This window comes from Nesoenas mayeri (assembly GCF_963082525.1).
Source record: "Nesoenas mayeri genome assembly, chromosome: 4".
In the NCBI taxonomy this organism is placed as follows: Eukaryota; Metazoa; Chordata; class Aves; order Columbiformes; family Columbidae; genus Nesoenas; species Nesoenas mayeri.
Genome location: NC_137540.1, coordinates 40,200,165 through 40,222,036, shown reverse-complemented (window position 1 = coordinate 40,222,036; position 21,872 = coordinate 40,200,165). Strand labels below are relative to the sequence as shown.

Genomic DNA, 21,872 nt, shown 5'->3' with positions numbered 1-21,872 from the left:
AGCATAAAAATGCCAGTCACATTCGAGGAGGGATGCCTGTGGTTTTAGCCTTTGTTTTTCGATGCCTGAACATGCTTTTAGAGAATTAAATAAACAGTTATATATAATTCTGCTGCAGCATGATTAGTGAAGAATGGGAGACAGGCCTGAGGTCAACCGTGACACTGTTTGTATATTTGTGATTTTATACCCTTCTTATTTATATTCAGCTAGCTTGATCATGGAAAACTGCATTTACACTTTGTTTTAGAATGTCTACTTACACAGTAAAACAAAACAAAACAAAACACAAAAAAAAAGAAAGAAACACAAATGAGGCTTTTTCTTCCTTGAAAAATTTTACTCGTGAAAATTTTATGCAATGAAATGAGAAAGCAGACCTTTTATTTAATCAGAAAACATAGGATAAAGATTTCACCCTAGCAAATGTATTTATTTTTCTTTGTATCTTACCTTTTCAAAGAAACATGTTAAGGCTCTGCAGAGTTGCATTGACTAATATGTCTTCTGTATCTTTAGTTTTTAGGAACCTTTAATTTTAATGAGTGAAAGGGATTTTTCTGCCTTTGAAAATTATTTTGGCTGCCTGAATAACTATGTACTATTTGACCTATGTTTCTTGAGTGCTTAAACTAAAACTTTAACTTTCCAAAATATTTCCAGATTTTATTTTGCAAGAAAAACCATGGGAGCTTTGCAAATACTTTGCAAATACATCTGTATGGGATGTGAACTTGTCATTTCATTTTGCTGTTACCAGACCAGTTATCGTAGAGGCAGCAAAACTGCATTATATTGACATTTGGTTCTTTGTGTAACATGAGGAACAGAGTTCAGTGCAGGCTCAGCTGGCTTTCCCACCCAAAACAAATGCAACATTTCTGAGTGGTACAAATGAAGCTCTCATTTCTGAAAATCAGATACCATATCTGGATGTTCTGGTGGCAAAAAGCTGAGCTGACAGACAGAAAAGCTTTCCTTCTAACTGAATGCGGCTGTATCTGAGGAATGCAGAACACTTCATACCACTGCTGCTTCACTTATGAGAAGTAAAGAACAGTCTCTCCAAGACAGCAGATGTACTTACAGGTCTAGAATCTCTTAATCCAATCTAAAATAAGAGAAGCGTTCAAGAAAACTCTTGTTTCCCTAAATGTGAAGAAAAGAGTTCTTCAAGTAGCTTCAGACACTGACATGGCAAATAGGGAAAGTTATTAAAGTTACTATCCCCCAAATCCACACGAAGCATATAGAGCTTCTTGTTCTCCATATCAACTACAGCTTCCTATTGATGCCTTATAAATTCATAGTTACCATTGTAATTGTCTTAACACTTGCCAAAGAATAAAGAGGGAAACTTGTAGATTTATCCCCTTTTATTCATGCATTCAAGTTAGGCTGGCTAAACTTAGGAAACCAGAGTGTTTTTTTCAATACTTTTTTTCAGCGGAAGAGCTTTAACATTTAAAGTCACACTTTTAGAATCCCTTGGCTGATTAAAAGCCGTGTTATTGACTTTCACTGCTTGGCAAGACAGCAAACAAGAAAGGAACGTTCCTGCCCCTTGGTTCTCTCATAGGCTTCTCGGCTTCTCAAGCCCTGTTAGGAACACGTGTTCTTATTTTTGGCAGCCAAGCATTCATGTGGAGGGACACATCTGTGTAGAGAAGTTATTATTTCTGCTTTCTTGTTTAAGCTTCAATGTCTTGTTCCAAAGTACAGACCATGCAAGATTTCTGAACAAATATTGCAGTGTTGGCAATGTAAAGAATGTAAACAATCTTGGCAATATAAAAAATGTAAACAATCTGTATAATGCAGTCTTTTCCCAGCTGAGAGTGGTTCATGATCAAAAAGATAGTTTTTATGTCTTTGAATTGAATAGTTATGTGTCATGAGCACAGCCTGAAGAACTCGTGAAGCACAGGTATTCAATGAAGACATCTACTCCTTAAAAAAAAAAAAAAAAGTTTTAGAACCTGATTATTTGTCTGTAATCATATTTAAATACAACACCAATGAACCAAGAGCTGAGCTGTATCCCCAGAGTACATCAAAGTGTCAGAAACACCAACCCCCCCAAAAAAAAAGAAAAAAAAAAAAAAAGGGAAAGAGCATGAAAACTTTGGATATGAAAACATAAGCATAAACATCTTTGGAAAAATTAATTCCTATCTGGAATATTGTAAAATTAAGTAGGAAGTAGGAAATTCTGCTGCTGTTAAATAGCAGATAAGCTCCAGTGCTCTCTGTAGGACTTCAGAAGCCTATTGGACTACAAGAACGATAGTCTTGCCTGAAGAATATATAAAGTAACTAATGCTAACAACTTTAAGCAGCAAAATTGTACAAAACCATTTACATTATAGAGAAGATTCAGAAATTAAAAAAAAAAAAAAATATAGAGTTGGTTTATAAGGAAGTACCAAAAAGATAAATTATAGAATCTTCATCAAAAACCTAGTCTTGCATCAATGCAAAGCCATCTTATTCAAACTGAGTATGTTCTGATAGCCAGTGGATTTGTTTACAAAGCAAAGTTTCAAAAAATGAATATATTGTTAGAGAATCTTTTCATATTTCTGATACAGCAGTGTCAATCTTCTCCCCCACTGTTACCAGTATATCCATTCAGAGTAAATCAAACCAGCTTTTTACAGGCATCTAAAGAGGCACAAAGCAATAGAAATCATACATAGAATATTTTAACCTTGAAATATACGTTTAAAGGAAATTTTAGAAAAAAATGTATGTGCAGATGAAAAAGCAGAAAATAATAGTGAGAACTGCTTTTCACAAAATCGCACAGAATCAAAGAAAGTTAGGAATTGGAAGGGACCTTGAAAGATCATCTAGTCCAATCCTCCCTCTGGAGCAAGAACACCTAGATGAGGTTACATAGGAAGGTGTTCAGGTGGGTTTTGAATGTCTCCAGAGAAGGAGACTTAATTTTGTCAAAATCAGTTTTTCATCCATCTACAATGCTTGTAGAAGAAAAATATTTATAAAACGCCAGACAAAACAGTTCCATAAAATGAATGCTTTAAAATTTAAAATTTCAGGGATTTAATTTTCTGGTAATGGATTTTAACAATCTAAGGAATGTCATATTAACTTCTATTTAGTATATGGATGAATTGCAGTTGGACAAAACTGAGAAGTCTGTCCCACTATGAAGAGAAATTTGAATCAATATTGGTGTGGGTTATTTTTTTGTTTTGGTTGGTTGCTTGTGTTTTGTTGTTGTTGTTGTTGTTTTGTTTGTGGGTTTTTGTTGTTGTTTTTGTTTTTTTCTTTCCCCCTCTTGAACTAGTTGACTTGAATGCAAGCCAAGAAGAATCAACCACATGTCAGTAACAGCACAGCATGGAATGCACCTATGTTTCAACGAGACTCTTGGAGCTGTGTTTATGAATATGATATGTCAAAGAGATAGGATGAACATGTTTTGCAGAGACAATAATAAATGACCAACAAGTGACTGTTAGCAATGACAGTGATATTTTAGATCAAGCAGAAAAGACTTTGTGTGTATTTTCGGTGATTTATAGTGCATTTGGTGGTAATATCAGAACATCAGTCTCTTTCTTCCAGCAGCATTATATGTAAAATGAAAAAAGTTAAAATATTTTTGCTTCCCCTTTTACTTCTGTTCAGGAATGAAGCATGGATGCAGGAGGTGCTAGTTAGCACAGAAATAAGAATGTTAGAAGAGACCATTTGGTCTCCCTACTTAACAATCCTGAAACACATTCAGATTTCAAAACGTGTGTAAGTAGAGGGTGAACGAATGCCAAGAGAGGTTGGCTGGGGTGGCAAAGAATTATCTGTAACACATGAAGCATTGACATGTCCATGAGTTTAAAGACATCTATATAGTTTTTTTTTAATTTCTCACTTGACCACTTAAGAAACCAGTATGATTTATTTGAATTTAAATAAATAAGAATAGTATTGCTCGTTCTAGACAACCTAACACTTTTAATTAAGCAGTAAAGACTGTTTTAGCTTCTGCAATGTTAAAGTCTGTTCCAGAGGGACTCAGTGAGTTTTCCACTTGCTCTCTGTACTATGTGCACATGGGAATCTATATCTTTAAGATGCTCTTGCCAAAAATATTGAGAAGAGGTTGGAGTATTTATGTAGAGATTCTATTTTAAATTGCAAAACTGAAAAATTCTGTTGGATGAATTCTGAACCTCCCCAAAATAAAAAGATCTAAACATCTGTGGTGTAAGAATACAGATTGTGAACAGGAACAAAATATGTAATATTTACACTATCTATGATGATAGTTTATTGATCAAAAGAGGTTACTGAGTCTTGACTATAGATGTAAGGTGGTAGGCAGAACCTTGCATTATAGAAAACCAAATGCAAGTAAACAATAGGTCTAAGGTAGGAACACATGTAGTACTTTTAAGTCTGACTTCTTGTGAACTGCAGAAAGAACTATGCACTCTGTCAGTATGACTTCAGCAAGAACAAGTTCAGTATTTCAGAAAACATATAGTGACTGCAATGAATAATTTTAAAAGAGTATGTAAATGTGTTTATGCAGAATATGTGCAGGGTAAGGAGACAGTAGCATTAACTCTGAGGAATTGCTCCTAGGAAAAGTGGACAAGACTGAGGCATTGAAATGAAATCTGTAGATGACTGAATGTGATCATAACATTAGAGAGACAGCAATTCAGTAAGAAATTGATAAGATCTTTCTGTTCATGCTTCTGAGTTGCTGTCAAATGACATACAAAACCTTTTTCTGATGTGCAATTGGGAAACTGCACCCAGAACCAGGACTACACAACACACTGTGGAGGTCAGATGCCTCACAGCATTCCAGTTAGAGACAGCCAGGCTAGTCCTGGGCTCATCTTCAGGTGATATTCTGCACTGGCAGGGTTTTATAGTGAAGCATAATAGGCTTTTGGCAGGATGGAGGTACATAGATCTCTGTAGATGCAGGCTTGATCTCTAGCAAAAACTGTCAAAGAGAATTTCTGAGCCTGTGAAGAAGTCTGGAAGGTCATCAAGTGGAAAGTAAACAATGAAATTTTGTGTGTCTGTCATAGGATAATAAATCTAAATGAGCTATAAACACAGCAAGGTGTATGTGTTACAACTCTCTGGGTTGAGAGTTCATGTCAGGGAGTTAATATAAAATAACTATATGATTAAATTGAGAGAAGGTGTAAATCTAAATCCTGAGTGGTTTGAAACAAAGATAAAATTACCTGGCAACATGAGGTTTCTGGAGTTATGTTTTATTCTGGCACTTATGAATTTGTTGCTATGTGGTTTTTGTTTGTTTGTTTTTAATAAGCAGCAGTCTCCTCATACAATAAAATGACTGGAATTTACTTTGTTTCCATTTCAATCTCTCTCTGTAGAAACAGTACCTTTTAGATACGATTTCACTGTCTCTGTCCCTAGGGTTACTGAAGCAATCATACAGTGTTTCTTCAGGGGTGTTAAAAGATTTATAACAAAACTAAAACAAGAACAGTGTTTGAAATTTAATGAATGTGCTTTTCATGGAACCAGTACCTTTAAATTTTAAAAAGAAAGCAGTAGCTGAAATATTGATCTTATTAAAATAGATAGGATTTGGGTAATGTTTTCCATGGAAACAGGATTTCAAACAGCTATGACCACCATAAATATATAGCTGTTGTGCTATAAATTAATAGATGCCATTTCACAACATGCTCTGAAATCTCTACTTCCTGACCTTGATCTGTGCAACAGATTTTATATGTATATATATATATATGCATATATAAATCTTTCCAAAAGGGTTTTGGATTTGCTTACTTTGATAATTTATGATCCAGGACAGTCATTACTGGCAATGAAAACCTTATAAAATACAGCAAGAGGGTTTTACTATCCATGGTTTTGGTACAAGAAATTAACTGCTACAAAGATTGAAGTTTTGTTTTGTTCAAATAATTAACTACTTTAGCTATTCTTTCCCAATGTGAACTGAGTATTGGTTAATAAATTTTTATATTAATGATTTGATAGATTAATTTCAACATCACTTCCAGTTTCTTTTGAGTTTATGTGTTTGGCTTCTTACAGTGAAAACTGATCAGATAAAGTAATTTTCACTACCAATGCAATACATAGCATACTAAAGAACAAACTGCGGTACCTCTTTAAGATGATGTACTGCTATTTCATAAATCTCTGGCTTGTCACACAGCAAAATGTTACTTCAGAGGAGAATGATACCTTTGAATCTCAGAAGATTGAGTTCTGAATTTAATTTCTGGAGTGAACAGCATCCTTAAATGTTTCTTATAAGGTCTCTAGAGCAAAAAGGAAAGATTGTAATAGCAGAGAAAATTATCTAAAAAACCCACTTCAGTCCCTTGCCTGTAGTTAAAAAAAAAAAAAAAAATTAAAAATAACAATTTCATTCCATTATAACAAGAATTTATAAGCTAATACCTTCTATTGTTAGAAGCTATTAACTTGTTGTGCAAGATTAACCTTTTGCTTTTTACTGCCCCTATCGCAGAAGGTATATTACAGCCCAGATCACATTTTTGTGGTTTGCTTCACAGATGCTAGTAATAGCAATTTCCAGGGATAACTCACAGCTACCAAGTGGTTAAACATGAAATTTTGCATTTTAGTTATTCTTGCATGAAACAAAGGAATTTTCTCTCTTTCCCCCCATCTTCTTGGTGTTAGGACATGAATTTGGGCATATCATTGGCCACTGGATCTTCTGTTGAGTCACTGAAAGAAGAAAAATAAAGTTCTTCCTTTCCTAAAATACCATTTTAAAATGAAATCAGCATTTGATTCACTTTTTCTGAGATACTCAGCCACACAGATTCATGTTTTTAAAAGAGAATCCCTTCCGTAAACAATCACGCAACTCTTTCTAAGAAGGCAGCTCTTGTGACTCCCAGCAGCCATCACCTGACAGATTTCTCCTTCTCTTATTCTATGCCCAACACAGATTGTTTTGGAAGCTAATAAGCTGTTTTTTCTCTCTTTGCTATACCAATGCTTTTTATTATCTCAATACAGATTTTTAAGCAAGTTTCTTAAACAACCAAGGCTGCAGAGAGTTTGATCCCTACTACAGATCAGAAAATAAAAATATATTAAATAGAAATTGTAATGCTCATAGTAAGGCTCATCCTCTTCCTCCATTTGGTGGTAATTGCAGATAGGGAAGATTCCTGAATCTGTGCGGAGCCCAGTCTTATAAACAGTTCCAACAGTTCAGTAATATAACTAATATCAACAATTAAGTACTCAAATTAATCTGCATGTACAACACCGAGATATACTAAATTTATTAAGTATTATTTAGTTCAGAAATTCTAGAAGGAGGCTCAAAAATAAGGCCTCAGACTTGCTTGTTTTTGTCAGTCTCATAGAATATAAGCTAGGAGGCTGGTTTTACCTTTAAAATATTTCTAGAATATAGTAAAATGAGAATTTAAAGGCTGTTCTGAGAACACACAGAGAGCTTTGTTTCTAATTTCTTGCTCCTGCTTTAGAAAAATTGAGTATGACTCTTTAGCTTGATAATAAATTAAAATCAGACATAGTGTTTTAGTTGGAATTCAGAACCTTGAAGTGAATCTACATTCCCAAGTAATTTTCCAAGTAATTATTTATAAATGAGTGCCTGGGGTTGAACCAGATGTTGTCTTATTAGCTTTAACACTGTGATATGGAGAGGAAAGAAAAAAAAAAAAAGAAAGAAAGAAAACAATAAAGGAGCAATAATTAAAAATAAATAGTAGTTTGTACAGAGCAGTATTTACTTCTGTTGATTATTTTCTCTGCAATAGGTGGTATAAAACTTCTATTACCTAAAGAAACTGACATACAGAAAAGTCTACTGTAACATTGAAGGGTGTATATTTGTTATAGACTTTGCTATCACTTTTCCTATTTTATCTGTTGGCTTTCTAGTAAGTGTGCTTTGGAGAAAAAGGAGTAAGGAATACAGTCACCTGCATGAATACCTTTTCAAAAATCTTTAAACTTAACTTAAACTCATCAGTTTCCTTTTTAAACTAGTTTTATGTTAAGAGAAAAGTTAAAATGGTTCCTAACTTACAAAGTGGGAGGTAAAGCTGAAGTGCTGAGTACTAAATAAAGAAAATGTTAGGAAGAAGGTACCCAAAGTACTGAAGGGAATATGTCTATTCTTTCTTCCACTTTATCTTTTACTTTTCTGCAAACTTCTGATAATTATTTTTAGGGATATAAATCCTCCAGCTTTTCAAACTAGTGCTGAAAGGTTCATCTACCTAGGGACAGTCAGGAAAATTAATCTGAATTGAATTTTAAACTGTATTAATTAAATCCCTATGTAAATGCACTTCCTCAGAATTAAAATGGCTTTTATTTAATATTCTTTGGAAGCGATAAAGTAAATCAAATTAAGGTCTCTGTCTCTGTAATATTGCTTGAGAATGTCCATCCCATATCTTCAAAGTTATAAAACTACCACACCTGAAACTTAAACTTTTTTCTGGATTGCTTTTCCTGATCAGGTCCACATGGACAAGTCGCCACTCTAACAATTTTTACTACCATTCACAACTCTTTTGAGTGTGACCTCATATGATTTCCATAAATAAAATCCATATTTATACTGGTTTTTTTTCCTTTATCATCTGATATGAGAGATCTTACATTAAAAAAGAACTAGAAAATATCTTGTTTTCCTCTTATTTACTCTTTAAAGTTTAATTTTATCCAGATCATGGACCAGCTTATTCAGCTTTCAAGAAGAGCTCTTAATTCTTATTCTCAGAGGCATTTTTTTTTCTGTGGCAAAGAGCTACAAAAATGTTAGTGTGCTGAGAATTTTCTGTTTCAGTAATGTGTTGTGTTTAGATTCATCAGCATTTCTGAAGCCATCAAATCTTGGGGCTATTTGGATTCAGCATTTAGAGGCTGACTTATCTTCCACATTTAAATATGTAGCATCTTCATATCCTTTCCACAGCATAAATTGAAAGGGTAATTTTTTATTGATGAATGTGTCTGCCAGTCGTCTTAGGTTAGTGGCAGAGCAGTAATGTAGCATGCTCACGTATTTACAGAAGCTGGGTGTGCCAGCATAACTACTGACCCTGAAGGTAAGTAGAGTTCAATGCCTCCTACAAATAGATTGCTGTATTCTTGAGGCTTATGGCTAAAAAAATAAAATGTGTAACCTTTGGAGAACACATTGCAAAGTATGTAATTTAAGGCATTTCTTATCATCAGAGGTATGCACCCTAGAATGATGAATTCGCTTGTACGTATACCTCAAATATGTCTAAACACAGTAACAATATGACAAATATATTGTCTCATTGGTTCAATGCAAAATGGATTTGCCAGTGAGATTCTGTGGCAGCCATAATAATTACTCACTTTTATTAAGATCCAGACTTTACAAAAAAAACCCAATTGAAGTGTATAGTATTACATTCTAATTTTCTGTATCTTGATTGATAGTGGAAAAAAACCCAAACGTGATCTCCTAACTATGGAGTAGTGGTGGTGGTAGAGAGAGTGAGAGGCATGTTTTACAAAACATGCAGCTATCTCTACTTCATATGTGGTGCTTTACACCATCATAGGCCCAAGAGTGACAGGAATGTAGAGTAAGCTTGCACTTGTGGAAGCAAAACTGTGCGTTCTTCAGAAACATAATGTTAGTGCTCTGTCACTCAGTTTGACTAGATCATGAATTTACTATCAGACCCAAACTGTAATTTGAATAAGGACAGAAATGGACAAAAACAGTCAGAAATATGTTTGTTACTTCTCTGCGCTTCCTTTTTTGCTATGGAGTACCAGTTAAGGTCTGACTTACCACTGGTTTTGTTTTTCCCTCTTTTACTGCAGTTTATTATGCTGACATACATCTTTATGTTGGCCTGGCTTGGTGTTACAGCTTTCACTTCTCTGCCCGTTTACATGTACTTCAATTTGTGGACCATTTGCCGAAATGCCACCATAGTGGATGGAGCTAATCTCTGCTTGGATCTTCGCCAGTATGGTATGTAAATGAAGAGCACTAAATGTAAAGCAAGATAGCAAGATTTCATGAAGAAAACATCATATTGCTTTACTTTCATATATCTGAAATGAACTGTTTCAGTGTCTTTGAAATAATTGTTAAGCAACTCTTTCTATCCTTTTGCCCACTAATCAAGGCAGTATATTAGAATTGCACTGCATTTCCAGTTCTGACAAAATTGAATCAACATTGTCCATCTTCCCAGAATACTGAAAATTTGGTCTGAGGCTTCTGTTTTGTTTCTTCTTTCAGAATTGCTGGAACTTGTCTAAAATGCTTAGTTAGTCATTTATCTGGAGAATGACTCTCATCATGTGGTAGGACACTGATTTGGAGATGTGAGATCCTAGGTTATCATTTGTCTCTGCAGAGCCTAGAGATGAATTGGGACAGCATGAGATTCATTTCTTGCAAAAATTTTGGTGAAAAGTGACAACACAAACAGTAACATTCTAAGAGGCTGTTGGAAAGGCTAAAGGGTAGACTGTGGAGATTAGAATAAATTTGGAATATACACATATGTGTGTGTTGGGACAACAGGAAATTTGGACAAAAGTGGGCTTGGAATATGAAAAAGTCTGAGAATTCTTGTGTTGGTGATGATAATTGAATTTCTTTTTGCCACAAGACTTATTGGAATCCAGATGTTCTGGCCTCAATGGTTTCTCAGCCAACAGAGTTTTGGGAAATCATGCTCTTGTCAGGAAGTTCCTCGAGTTTTTCTTTTGTTGCCTTGGCCTAACATAAATTCAGAGTATATTTTTAATTGCTATTTTGAGATATTAAAAAAGCTGTATTGCTTGGTAATTAAACTGTTCAGATCATATTAAAAATTTTACTTCAACCTGAAACAAAATATTTCACCTTATTGAGTTCATAAGGGGGAAAAAATATTTTTTTCATTTATTGATTCTGCACTCCACCCCCCCCACCCAGCATGACAGGTGAGTTGAAAAAGCAATTCTTTATACAGATTTCATCAAGAATATCCATTCTTCAATCTATGACCTTTCATTTTGTTAATGTTCATGTCTATTTTTATTATTTATTCTATTTAAAATGTGCATAGGATACTAACATATAAAAAGTGTATTCTGTGAATGTACTGGTTTCCTGTAAATTCAGTGTAAAAACTGATGATTACTAATAGGAAAGAACAGTACTGTTTTTAGTGATAACTGAGTTATAGAAGTTGATTTAGTATCTGGAGATTAGCTGAAGGAAACAATATAACAGATTCCAGTTACTCTTGCTGATAGAGAAACTATTATAACAGTAAAGTATACATTTGGGTGATGCTTTTTTATAACTTGTGAAAGAAGCAGTGTACCAGATGAACATGTCTGAAAAAATTATATAGCACATTTCTCCAACATGAGGTTAGAGAATGTTTGTGAACAACATGGCAAGCCTATATACTGGTTGCAAATAATTTTCTTGTGTTTTGATTATTGGGCTGATTAAAATCTAGAATGAAAATATTCAAAAAATGGCTGAAAAATCATTATTTGTGTGTTTCCTACTAGGGCTTTTACTAAATAAACGATGTTTTAGTTTTGTGATGTCTGAAATTATCATAGAATCATAGAATGATTTGGGTTGGAAGCGACCTTAAAGACCATCTAGTTCTGAGCCTCCTCCCATGGGTAGAGATGTCTTCTGTTACACTATGTTGCTAAAGCCCTGTGCAACCTTCCTTGAACACTGCCAGGGATGGGGCATCCAGAGCTTCTCTGGGCAGCCTATTCCAGTGCCTCACCACCCTCACAGTGATGAATTTCTTGCTAATATCGAATCTGGATCTACCCTCTTACCGTTTAAAACTCTATCCCTCTCCTATCACTACACTCCCTGACAAAAAGTCCCTCCCCATCTTTCCTGGAGGTCCCCTTTAGGTGCTGGAAGCCTTCTATAAGGTCTCTTTGCAGCCTCTTCTTCTCCAGGCTGGACAACCTCAACTCTCGCAGTCTGTCCTGATACAGGAGGTGCTCCAGCCCCCTGATCATCAACAAAAACTGATTTTGTTGCCAAAAAAGGTTCTGCAAAGGAGATGAGAATTTCTTGGCATTTCTGGCTCATATGGAGTAAGCTTCTATGTATTAAGAATACTAAATACTGTGCATATTTATTCTGCTCCAGGTATTGTAACTATTGGAGAGGAAAAGAAGGTTTGCACCGCATCAGAAAGTTTCATCAAGATGTGTGACTCTAATGAGGTGAATAAGTGTGATAATATTTTTGGCAAATCCCTAACATATGTTATAATAGGAAGTAACTGATGTGTTTGTTTTTCTAACTCTTAATGCTCTAATTCTAGCTATGGTGATGAAATAAAATCCCAGTGGAACATACTGTCAGCAAGTACTTAATTTCTACAGCCTTTTGTTTTCTAAATACACCTATATTTTATTTTTTTAAGAATGCTACTCTCATGTATATTTTCACTAAGATGTTTTTGAAAGCTAATGCATCTGCTGCACACTGAATAGGTCTGTAGAAAGAATCACTGTTTGAAGATTTTATGATTGCTGTTGTGACAGGAAAGTAAAAATTTCAAATGGATTTGACCAAATCTTGCAGTGTGTTAGGATAATAACTCCTAGTACATTTTTCTTTGTAGTTTTTCCCTCTAGGCAAAGGCCACTTATATCAGTGCAGCTGAGGTTTCTGGTTTTGTTTTTAAATGATCTGGGATGAAGAAAGGACAAACAAAATTACATCTAAAACAACAACAAAAAAAAAGAGGCGAACATCACTCTGGAGACAGATGGTGCTTTACTAAATGTTTCACTGGGTCTTACTATGTTTGAGTAAATCTTCTTAGAGTGAATTACTGTGCAGTTAACACTCAGTGGATGCTGTGTAAAATAGACCACTGAAATTAAAACCAAACATAATAATTTGATTTGGGGTGGGGTGAGGAAGGTGGTTAACTTGATCGTATGTCACTATGAACAAATTTTATTGGCAAATTTGGGAAGCAAATAAATCAATACACGAGGATGGAAAGCTACAGCTAATGAAGGGAAATGTGGTTTTCTTAGGCTGCTTGTGCCACTAGAGAAACCACCACAAACATTTGTAGATCTGGTAAGATAGATTCGTAATTAAAAAACCAACCAAACAAAAAAACCACCACAAAACCAAAAAAAAAACCCCAACAACAACAAACCAAAGAACACCAAACCCAGTGCTGAACTGTTTATCTTTAAATAATTAGTTTTCCTGATATTTTATGATTTAAATACAATATTTTAAAATATAATTATGCTCTATGCCCTAATATGAGTATTGTAGCAAAGCAAGCACAATGTCATGGGGTGATGTCAATATTTTGGTAAAAATATTAGTCATCATTACTTTTGTAGAGAGGTGACACCAGAAAGGTAATTATTTGATTTACGTTATTCTGACTTTTTGTTCAGTTTCTGTATAGTTTAGGACCATGAAACTCCTTTTCTTTTTTCCCCTTTGCAGCTAAACATGACATTCCACCTCTTCATTGTGGCACTTGCTGGAGCTGGAGCAGCAGTCATTGCTATGGTAAGCTACCCAACACTCTGTACTTCCATCATCACCCAAATTGCTAATACATTCTGGTTGTTACTTAGTATCAGTTACTTAATTTCCATACTATCACTCAATGCTATTACTATATATACATTAATGTTAGAAAGGTATACCCAAGAGACCATTAGTTCTCTAGTGCATTATTGTTTTGAAGTATATTCAGTAGTAATTATAAAATATTACTTTGTTGGGATAGCAATTCTGCATTTGACATAAGAGTTTTGAATCAGATTAGCCACCAAAACATTTTCAGTGAAAACAAACAGATCTTCAATGGAAGCAAATTAAATAAATATATTAAGCCATGTAGTTTAAATATGTGATACATTCAATGAAGTTTTAAAAAAAAACCTTCAACGCTCCCAGTACCATATCAAAGAATCCTACTAATCCAGTAGGAATTCACTTTGATGGCTCACATTTATTCACATATTTTTGAAGCAAACCCAAGTATGCTTCTTATTGGATTCTGTGACTGCACAGTGCAGGCATGGTAACACTGACTGTTTCAACAGAAATATAAGTTAAAGATTTAAGTCCTAGTAAATTGTGTAGCGTGCAAATGCTGCTAAAGTGTGTTTTATTAAATGCTCACAATTGTTTTGTATATATATTATTTTGGTATTTTAATTGTTTGGGTTTGTCCTATGATTATGATATGTTGGGTACCTGATAAAGACTAGCACATTCCACTCTTTGATGGTGGTATTTTCTAGAACTGACATACCAGACCACATTTATAGGTTGAGCAGTGTGCTTCAAACTTCACACTTGACACTGTAGCCCAAAGACTGAGGACAAGACATGAAGGAAAATTCAGTATTTTGTGGTCAGACATGCAGATATTAACAGGTTCTCTTTCTTTAAGGGAAGTTTGCTTTCACAAGGAAGAAGTAATTTAGGGGAGGAAAAATAAATTTTGGGTCCTAAATGTCTATATAGGAAGAAGAAAACATCTTTTTCTCTAGATCCTGTGCTCAAATTAGGAGAGGTGGTAAGGTATCAGCAATGGGCTACAGCGAGGAACAAAGTGTGCAGAGCCATTTAAGTCACTGGATAACCAATGCCCCTCCCTATATGTGCTTTTGCAAGAATAATCACAAATATGATTTAACAAAATTGGTCTTTGTATATATCCACGACAGTAGCAGATCTCTGTGTTTGTGCAATTTAATACTACTACTTAACAGCAAAATTAGTTTAAAATACTGGTCCTTTACAAAAGTGAAAACTTATGAATTTATGACACTTTTAAAATATTTCTTGTTAACAGATTAAAATAGAATAGTCCATCTGACTGAAGTAGTATTTTGTATTTATTGCCAACCAGTAATAGTAGTACATCATCAGTGAGACTGCTGAATAGCTGAATTGGTAAAACCTGCTCTATTAAATGACATTTTAAGTCATGACATTGATATTCTCCTAACTTCTGTATTTGTAGGCATTCGCAAGTGCAAGATTATTTAATATGTGCAGATTTCTTTAACTCTTTTAATGTCAATATTTGTCATGAAATTCACAAAGAAAAAAATCAACTTGTTCATAAATATTAAGACCATCTGTCACCAGGATACTTTTAATGAAAATGTATTTTAAAGATATATTTAAACAAAATGTAGTCATTTAATGCAAAAACCACGTGCACACAAAAGTTAATACTTGCAGAACCATTAGTCACAAGTCACAATCTTCCCATATCTACTACTTTAATCTCTCACTTGCTCTCAGATTTTTATATGAATGTTGGAATTTTTTCACAATTCACTAGCTGTCTCTTCGGTCTCCCAAGGAGAATGCTCTTTTGGGTTGAAAAGAGAATTAACATATGAGCTAGGATCAAAGTATAGAAAAGCTCATATTTTTACAGTATCTGTCAGGGAAAGCTTTATTTTGCAGAAAAGGAAAATGTAAAATAGTTTGTTTAAAAAAATCATTATTCTTAAACTCCAGGCCAAGATGAAAAATCCTGATAGAATTACTTATGCTGTAGATGCTTTTTGCAAGTCTTAGGCACAGAAAAAATAGCCAGGTTTTTGAATCATACTTCATTTGAACGCATAATTCTGAACATCTCTGTTATTTTTTATGTCTGAATGGATAAGACATGGATACAGAAATGATAATTGAAGTAATACATACTAGTTTTATTGTTGTCAGTGTTGTCATATAGAAGATATAAAGTTGTTTAATGTAAACTCTGCTATCCCAAAGGGTTAATTGTAAAGTTAGTAAGCATCTTGCCTGTGATGTTTTCCCAAACCCACTACAGCAAAACTGAATTATGAGATACACAGTTTCCCTTCTCAAAAGTCACCATATGAGCAGTACTCTTCTGCCTGAACTTCCACAAGTCTTATGTCCTGTAAGATGGAGATGCAATCAGTTCTCCTGAAACAAGTTAAATGTGTAAGTGGTCTAGTCTCTCTCCCCCAGTATGATTGTGCACTTCTGCAGGATTTTAGATGTATGCAAGGCTAGGAAAATGTTATTTGGCCTCCTGTCCTGCTGAGATAATAACATATGCCAAAAGGAAAGGAAAAACAAAGCAAAACCAATCCCTTTCTTAGCCTAGATGCAATTCCACAGTTTCAAAAGGCTGAAGCACTATTTCATCTTATGAAGAAATCTAAGCAAGAATGTATCATAGGTATGGAACAATTTTGTGCTGTCTTGCATATGTCTGTAATTGAAACATCCTGAGGCAGACTGTGGAAGCTGCCCTGCTTCAGTCTGAACAAGCCTTGACAGGGCCCCACTGGCTTCAGGCTTTTCAGGTCACAGAAGTGTGAAATGCAATTAAACAGCCACTTAGAGATGACCTCCTTCATGTTACAATGTTATCTAGGAACTTGGTGTTAAACAAAAAAAAACACAGGGACTGTTAAATGTACATGTCATTATGTAACATGGATATGTATTTGAGATTATATTAGATAAAGTAGTTGTTCCTGGGAAAGTTGTCCTACTTATAATGAATGTGAACTCCAAGAATTTTCAACAGTTATTCCAGATGTTTGGTTCTGGAACTTTTAAGGAAGGAATAGGCAAAAAATAGGAGTTGGGTGAAGGTCAGACTGTGGCAAGTGTGTCTTCAGAATAATTTTTCTATTTTTTTTTAGTAAAAGAAAAATGCCAAGTGAAACTACAAGACATTCGTTTTAAATTTGTCTCTTACTGGGCTGTTAGCAAATATTTGGTGAGGATAAGAAATGTGCCTACACAGTCCCATTTCTATCATATATTCTTCAGTTGCAAGTTTTTCTGGCAGATGTGAATACACGGCCTAGAAATGCCCCACTTCTAGGATTCTTGTATCTACAATCTGTTCAAAGTTCAGATTGCATTTTGTAATTGAAATGTTACTCTTGAGGGACCGGTGCTGGTGTTTTCATTGGATGCAAATTATTATTGTCTGAGATGACAGAATTATAAAGATTACCAGCCTATTTCTTTTGATTTTTCTCAAGAATTTTACTATTGAGGAAATTTAAGGCATTTAATTCGGCAGAATGGGGATCCAACATCAGTGTCTCTCATTTGATCTAGAAATATCGGATCTGAAGAGCACTCATAGTAAATGCTTTTGGAACAACTGAGTTAGATATAAGGTGTTTCTTTTTCCTGTGTGCTAAATTATGATCAGAAAGTGCCCCAGAGTAACACAGTGCATGCTGCCATCTCCAGCACTTGCACTATCATTATAGGTCGTGCTGCTAGTGTTGTGCTACAGATGTTAGGAAACTCCTAAGGATAAGTAGAACTACTACTACCTGCAGTCTTTTTCCTAGAGGACAGATTCTCTGAACACCTCTTCCTGTTTTATGGCTCCTCACACTCAGCGTATATTTCTCAAACAGGGATTAACTGGGTAAAAGCTTGCCATAAACCACCAGGACAAAAAAGACACCAAAAATATTTGGTCCTTTGAGGAGTTTCAAAATGGTTTCCTTTGTCTTAATTATTCAGATTAAGGAACGTACATTAGCCTGCACTAGTCAGTAACAGTTGCCACCAAACATTCTGGAAAAATCCAGCATTGTCCTTTCCAAAAAAAAAAAAAAGAAAGAACATACTAAATTGGTTCAATTCATTTAATATGAGTCTAAGATACTTGTGTGTCTACAACAGTCCAATATGGACAGGGGAATTTGCATGCTCTCAGGGTGTTTTTATGATTACTCTATTCCATTTTCCACTAATTGAATCCTAGTTTAGTTTCTTGAATTCTTAGGGAGAGTTGGAACATTTGTTTTATTTCAGGAAATTATCTGTGGCCTCTGAGGTGGTTGATTAACACAAATTTAAAAGATCCTCTCATCAGAAAGTATTTGCAAGCCTGCTAGTGGAGGAATAAATGTCCAGAGAGTCCTAGAACAGATCAGTTGAATACTGTTACTGAACATTTTTATTTTATGGCTGAATACAAATCCAACAGAGCACATCCTAATGTGAGGGGGAGACAAGTTTAGAGAAAGTGAGAAGCCTTTTGCAAGCAGATCCAGCAGATTGAAGGTTGGACATTTGAGGTCCACCTTCAAAAGGAAAACTTTCAAAGTCTGCAAATGTCCTGAAAGGCTCAGACTTGGGAAGCTGAAGTGAACAGGAGAGCAGTTTGTTGCTCTACCAGGCAGCTGAGGTAGACTTCACACTGTAGATGGCCACAAGTGCAAAGACTGAGAAAACTAAGTCCAAAAGATACTGAAGGCAGGCAGCACCTAACTGCCCCTGAAGGAGGAGCTTTGAATAAAGTATTTTTGGCAGCAGTTCTTAGGAGGCCTCAGCTTCATTCCTTGTATTGGTGGTGTGTTAGAATTTATTACTTGTTTGACCACTCATTTTCACCATTCAGAAGACCGGACATCTACTGATTTTTAAGCTCAGTCACTGGCAGCCTTGCCATTTGATTTTTATAAGCTACTAAGCTTCATCTCAAAGGTAAAATTAGGGTGTTTTACATCCAGTATTTATAGTGGAAAACATTTGCAGGACATAACATTTCTACTGGTAAGATACCTTTCACTGACTTTCAGATTAAATTTATTTAAAGCCAGGTAAAAAACATTTGTTCATGTGACAATATTGCCAATATCCTTTAACTGATGTTTTATCCTGAGACGTATTCATAGACATTCCGTCCTCCCCATTTGCTAACATATATAAACCAAGCTCTTTGGCAGTATATAATCGTAGCTCATCCAGTGATTTGTGTTGGCTGCAAGTGAGTCAGGTCCAATCTCCAATACTCACCAATAAACTGTATAATAATCACAGGCTGTGGGGTTTTTTCTCCACCTTTTCAGATAATATTTTATTTTATTTTTGGATGGAACACTTGGAAAGCTCACAATTTCATTTTCTTAAAAAATGTATTTTTACATATTCAAAAATCTACATGGAACATAAAAATTGTTTCTGCTCCATTCAGGATGTATACAGAAGTTGTCTTTTGGAATCATACAAATGACTTTTTTTGTTTCCCCTGCATTTTAAAGAATTACATAAATAACTTGAGGTATAACTAATATAACAGTGAAATAAAATTGCTAAATTAAATGATGACAGATGTGTGCCCTCTTAAGACCTTGAGTTTATTTGTAGCTATATTTTGTCTTATTTTGCCTAGCTGAACATATTTTCCAATTTTTGACATTTTTTCCCAAATCAGCCAGTTTCAACAAAATAGCTGGAATTGTAGGTGAAAGAAAGAAATCATGGCTAAATGGAAAGTTAATGCTAACTTTAACAAGAAAAAAACCAACCACTAATCCTGCTGTAATTGTACTAGATATGTAATCAGAAGTTTACAGATGTGTCTATGGCACTTTTCTGTCTTAAGCAACTACTTTAACAAAGAGTGATTCAATGGGGAAAAGTCTGCCAGAAATAACCAGAAGGCATTTTTCCATGTAGATTTGCAAACTCACTGAAATAGTAAAGCATGGATGATTTGTTGATTTTTTTTCAGTTCTTCTATTTTTTTTTTTTTTTTTTTAATAACCATTGCTACCAATTACTAGTCACAGTAACAGTAACAACTGTGAGCTGGGTAATCTGAGGACTAAAGAAACTCAAGCTTGAACTTCACATCATGTTGCTGTACTACTTCTTGACTTAAAGACGCTTAGTTCCTTCTGACAAAAACCTGATCTCTATCCTACAGCTTTCAAGTTTGAAATTGTTCTGTTCTGACTAGCTCTGTTGATTCCTAACTCCATGTTACCTCTCTTACAGGTTCATTATCTCATGGTCTTGTCTGCCAACTGGGCCTATGTGAAAGATGCTTGCAGAATGCAAAAATATGAGGATATTAAATCAAAGGAGGAACAAGAGCTTCATGATATTCATTCTACTCGCTCTAAAGAGCGGCTCAATGCTTACACATAAAAGAAAACCTTGTCTTACTTTCTAATGTGAATGCTTTGTTGTTTAACTAAAGGCCATCCAATTATTTTAAAAACAATTGAAAGTGCTTCTCACAAAAGATAGTTTGGGTGACTTACATATCACTCATGTACAATTCTTGGTTGTCTAGCACTTGGTTTCTTAATTAGTTCTTACTTTGTGTGACCATTCTCTAACACAGAACTCCTAAATAGCCTTTTCTGAATCCTTTTAAGCTAATTAGTTCTGCTAGATCAAGGATACTAAACTACTGTCAGATACAAATATGTGTTTGATTTTTTTAATCACTTTGTATGTGTTATGCATAACACCTTTTGCATTGTTTCTTATATGTTTTTGAAAAAAAGGTAGCTTTTTATACTTTTTAGTTTTGAGTTCAATAACTACTTTAACTACAGGTATAAATCAAAGGGACCATTGTACATGATGTACAATATATGAAGAAAATACTCTGATGACTTTCCTTTATATTTGGAAAACTTGCCAGATGGACCCTGATCAACTTGAATGAAGGTCCTAAGAACATTCTAAACAATCAAAGGTGCAATTTCTAAATTTGTAATAGTGGGTAAAAAAAATAAAAATTAAAAAAAAAAAGAGGAAAAAAGAAAAAAAAGAAAAAAAAAGAAAAAAGTGCTTCTTATCTTTGTTAACATTGTATTATTATTGATGTTTTTAAAGAATATTCTCTTGTTCCAAGTTCCATGGGTGATAATTCCTGTTTGTATTGTGAGCATGCAGACCGTGGTGCTAACAATGCATGGCCACTTGCCTTTTGAAGGAATTCAATACCACGGCTACCTGTTAAACAGTTATGGTACATAGACAATTGTTAATTAAGTGATAGTTAACCATAGTTTTTTACAGAATGATCTCTCTTTAATTCTGAGATGGTTATGCTAAATTGAAGCTATTCATGTGATAATGTAAGAAATTACTGCTTAGCTACATTTATGAAAGTAATATATCAAAAATGCAGTGACCGTAGGAGTCAGATGTCTTTTTACCTGCTTTAAAAATTTAAATGGATTGCACCTGTCTGAACTGTAAAGATATATTAAAGGAGACTTCCATAAATGTTGTAGCTTGGCTTCTAGCTTTCCTACACATAATGGTTTACCTGTATTACGTTAAAGTAAGGTGAAAGACCACTACAGAGCTTATTATTTGAAAGTGTAGTAATATATTTGAACCTTTATTTTGATAGGAAAATGTTATCAGAAAGATAGGTCATCTTAATTTGAAAGAATTACCTGTATCAAAAACAAAACAAAAAACCCTATTTAAGAAAAGTCAGTATTATTGGACCAAATCTAGTGGATTTTTTTTTTTTTGCCTATTTCTAATGCTACAAGAATGCTGTAAAGTGTCTTTTAAAGTGATGTAGCCTGACAAGACATTTTTGTCAGTGTTAAAAATCCTAGGTAGTTTTGTGCACTTATTGGACCATTGTGAATTCTCTCTCAGTGTAAGTGCATTTCTAATAAAACTTCTTGAGTAAAACTCTTCTTTGTACTATTACTAGTCATGCATCATCAGTAATTTTTAACAATTCTTGTAGTAAGTAGAGGGTAATCCTATAGTTACTTGTGGCATGATAATGCATTAAGTAGTATTAGTTGATTTATTTTTTTCTTTTTCTTTTTCTTTTCTTTTGCTTGTTTTGGGGGTTTTTTGATTGTGTTTTTGATTTGGGGTTTTGCCTTTGTTTTTTTTTTCTCTTTTTTTTCTTTTCTTTTTTAACGCTTAGGCTGTCCTACAGGATCAGCAGTTTTCTGATAATGTGCAGTACAGGTATTACAGTTCTGCAAAAAGTATTAGGAACCTCTTTTGGATT

At 34.5% G+C, this 21,872-nt stretch overlaps 1 protein-coding gene across 1 annotated transcript in view; it reads left to right on the top strand.

Moving 5' to 3' along the window:
- Positions 1–20,065, top strand: part of GPM6A (glycoprotein M6A) — a gene marked incomplete at its 5' end in the record, with an annotated part of 111,132 nt that extends 91,067 nt beyond the window's left edge. Inside the window, 4 exons of the mRNA XM_080343137.1 lie at positions 9,886–10,039; positions 12,200–12,276; positions 13,538–13,603; positions 19,865–20,065. Coding sequence (XP_080199263.1) covers positions 9,886–10,039; positions 12,200–12,276; positions 13,538–13,603; positions 19,865–20,017 — 450 coding nt within the window. The 3' untranslated portion in view covers positions 20,018–20,065. The remainder of the gene's footprint in view (positions 1–9,885; positions 10,040–12,199; positions 12,277–13,537; positions 13,604–19,864) is intronic.
- Positions 20,066–21,872: the final 1,807 nt, after the last annotated feature.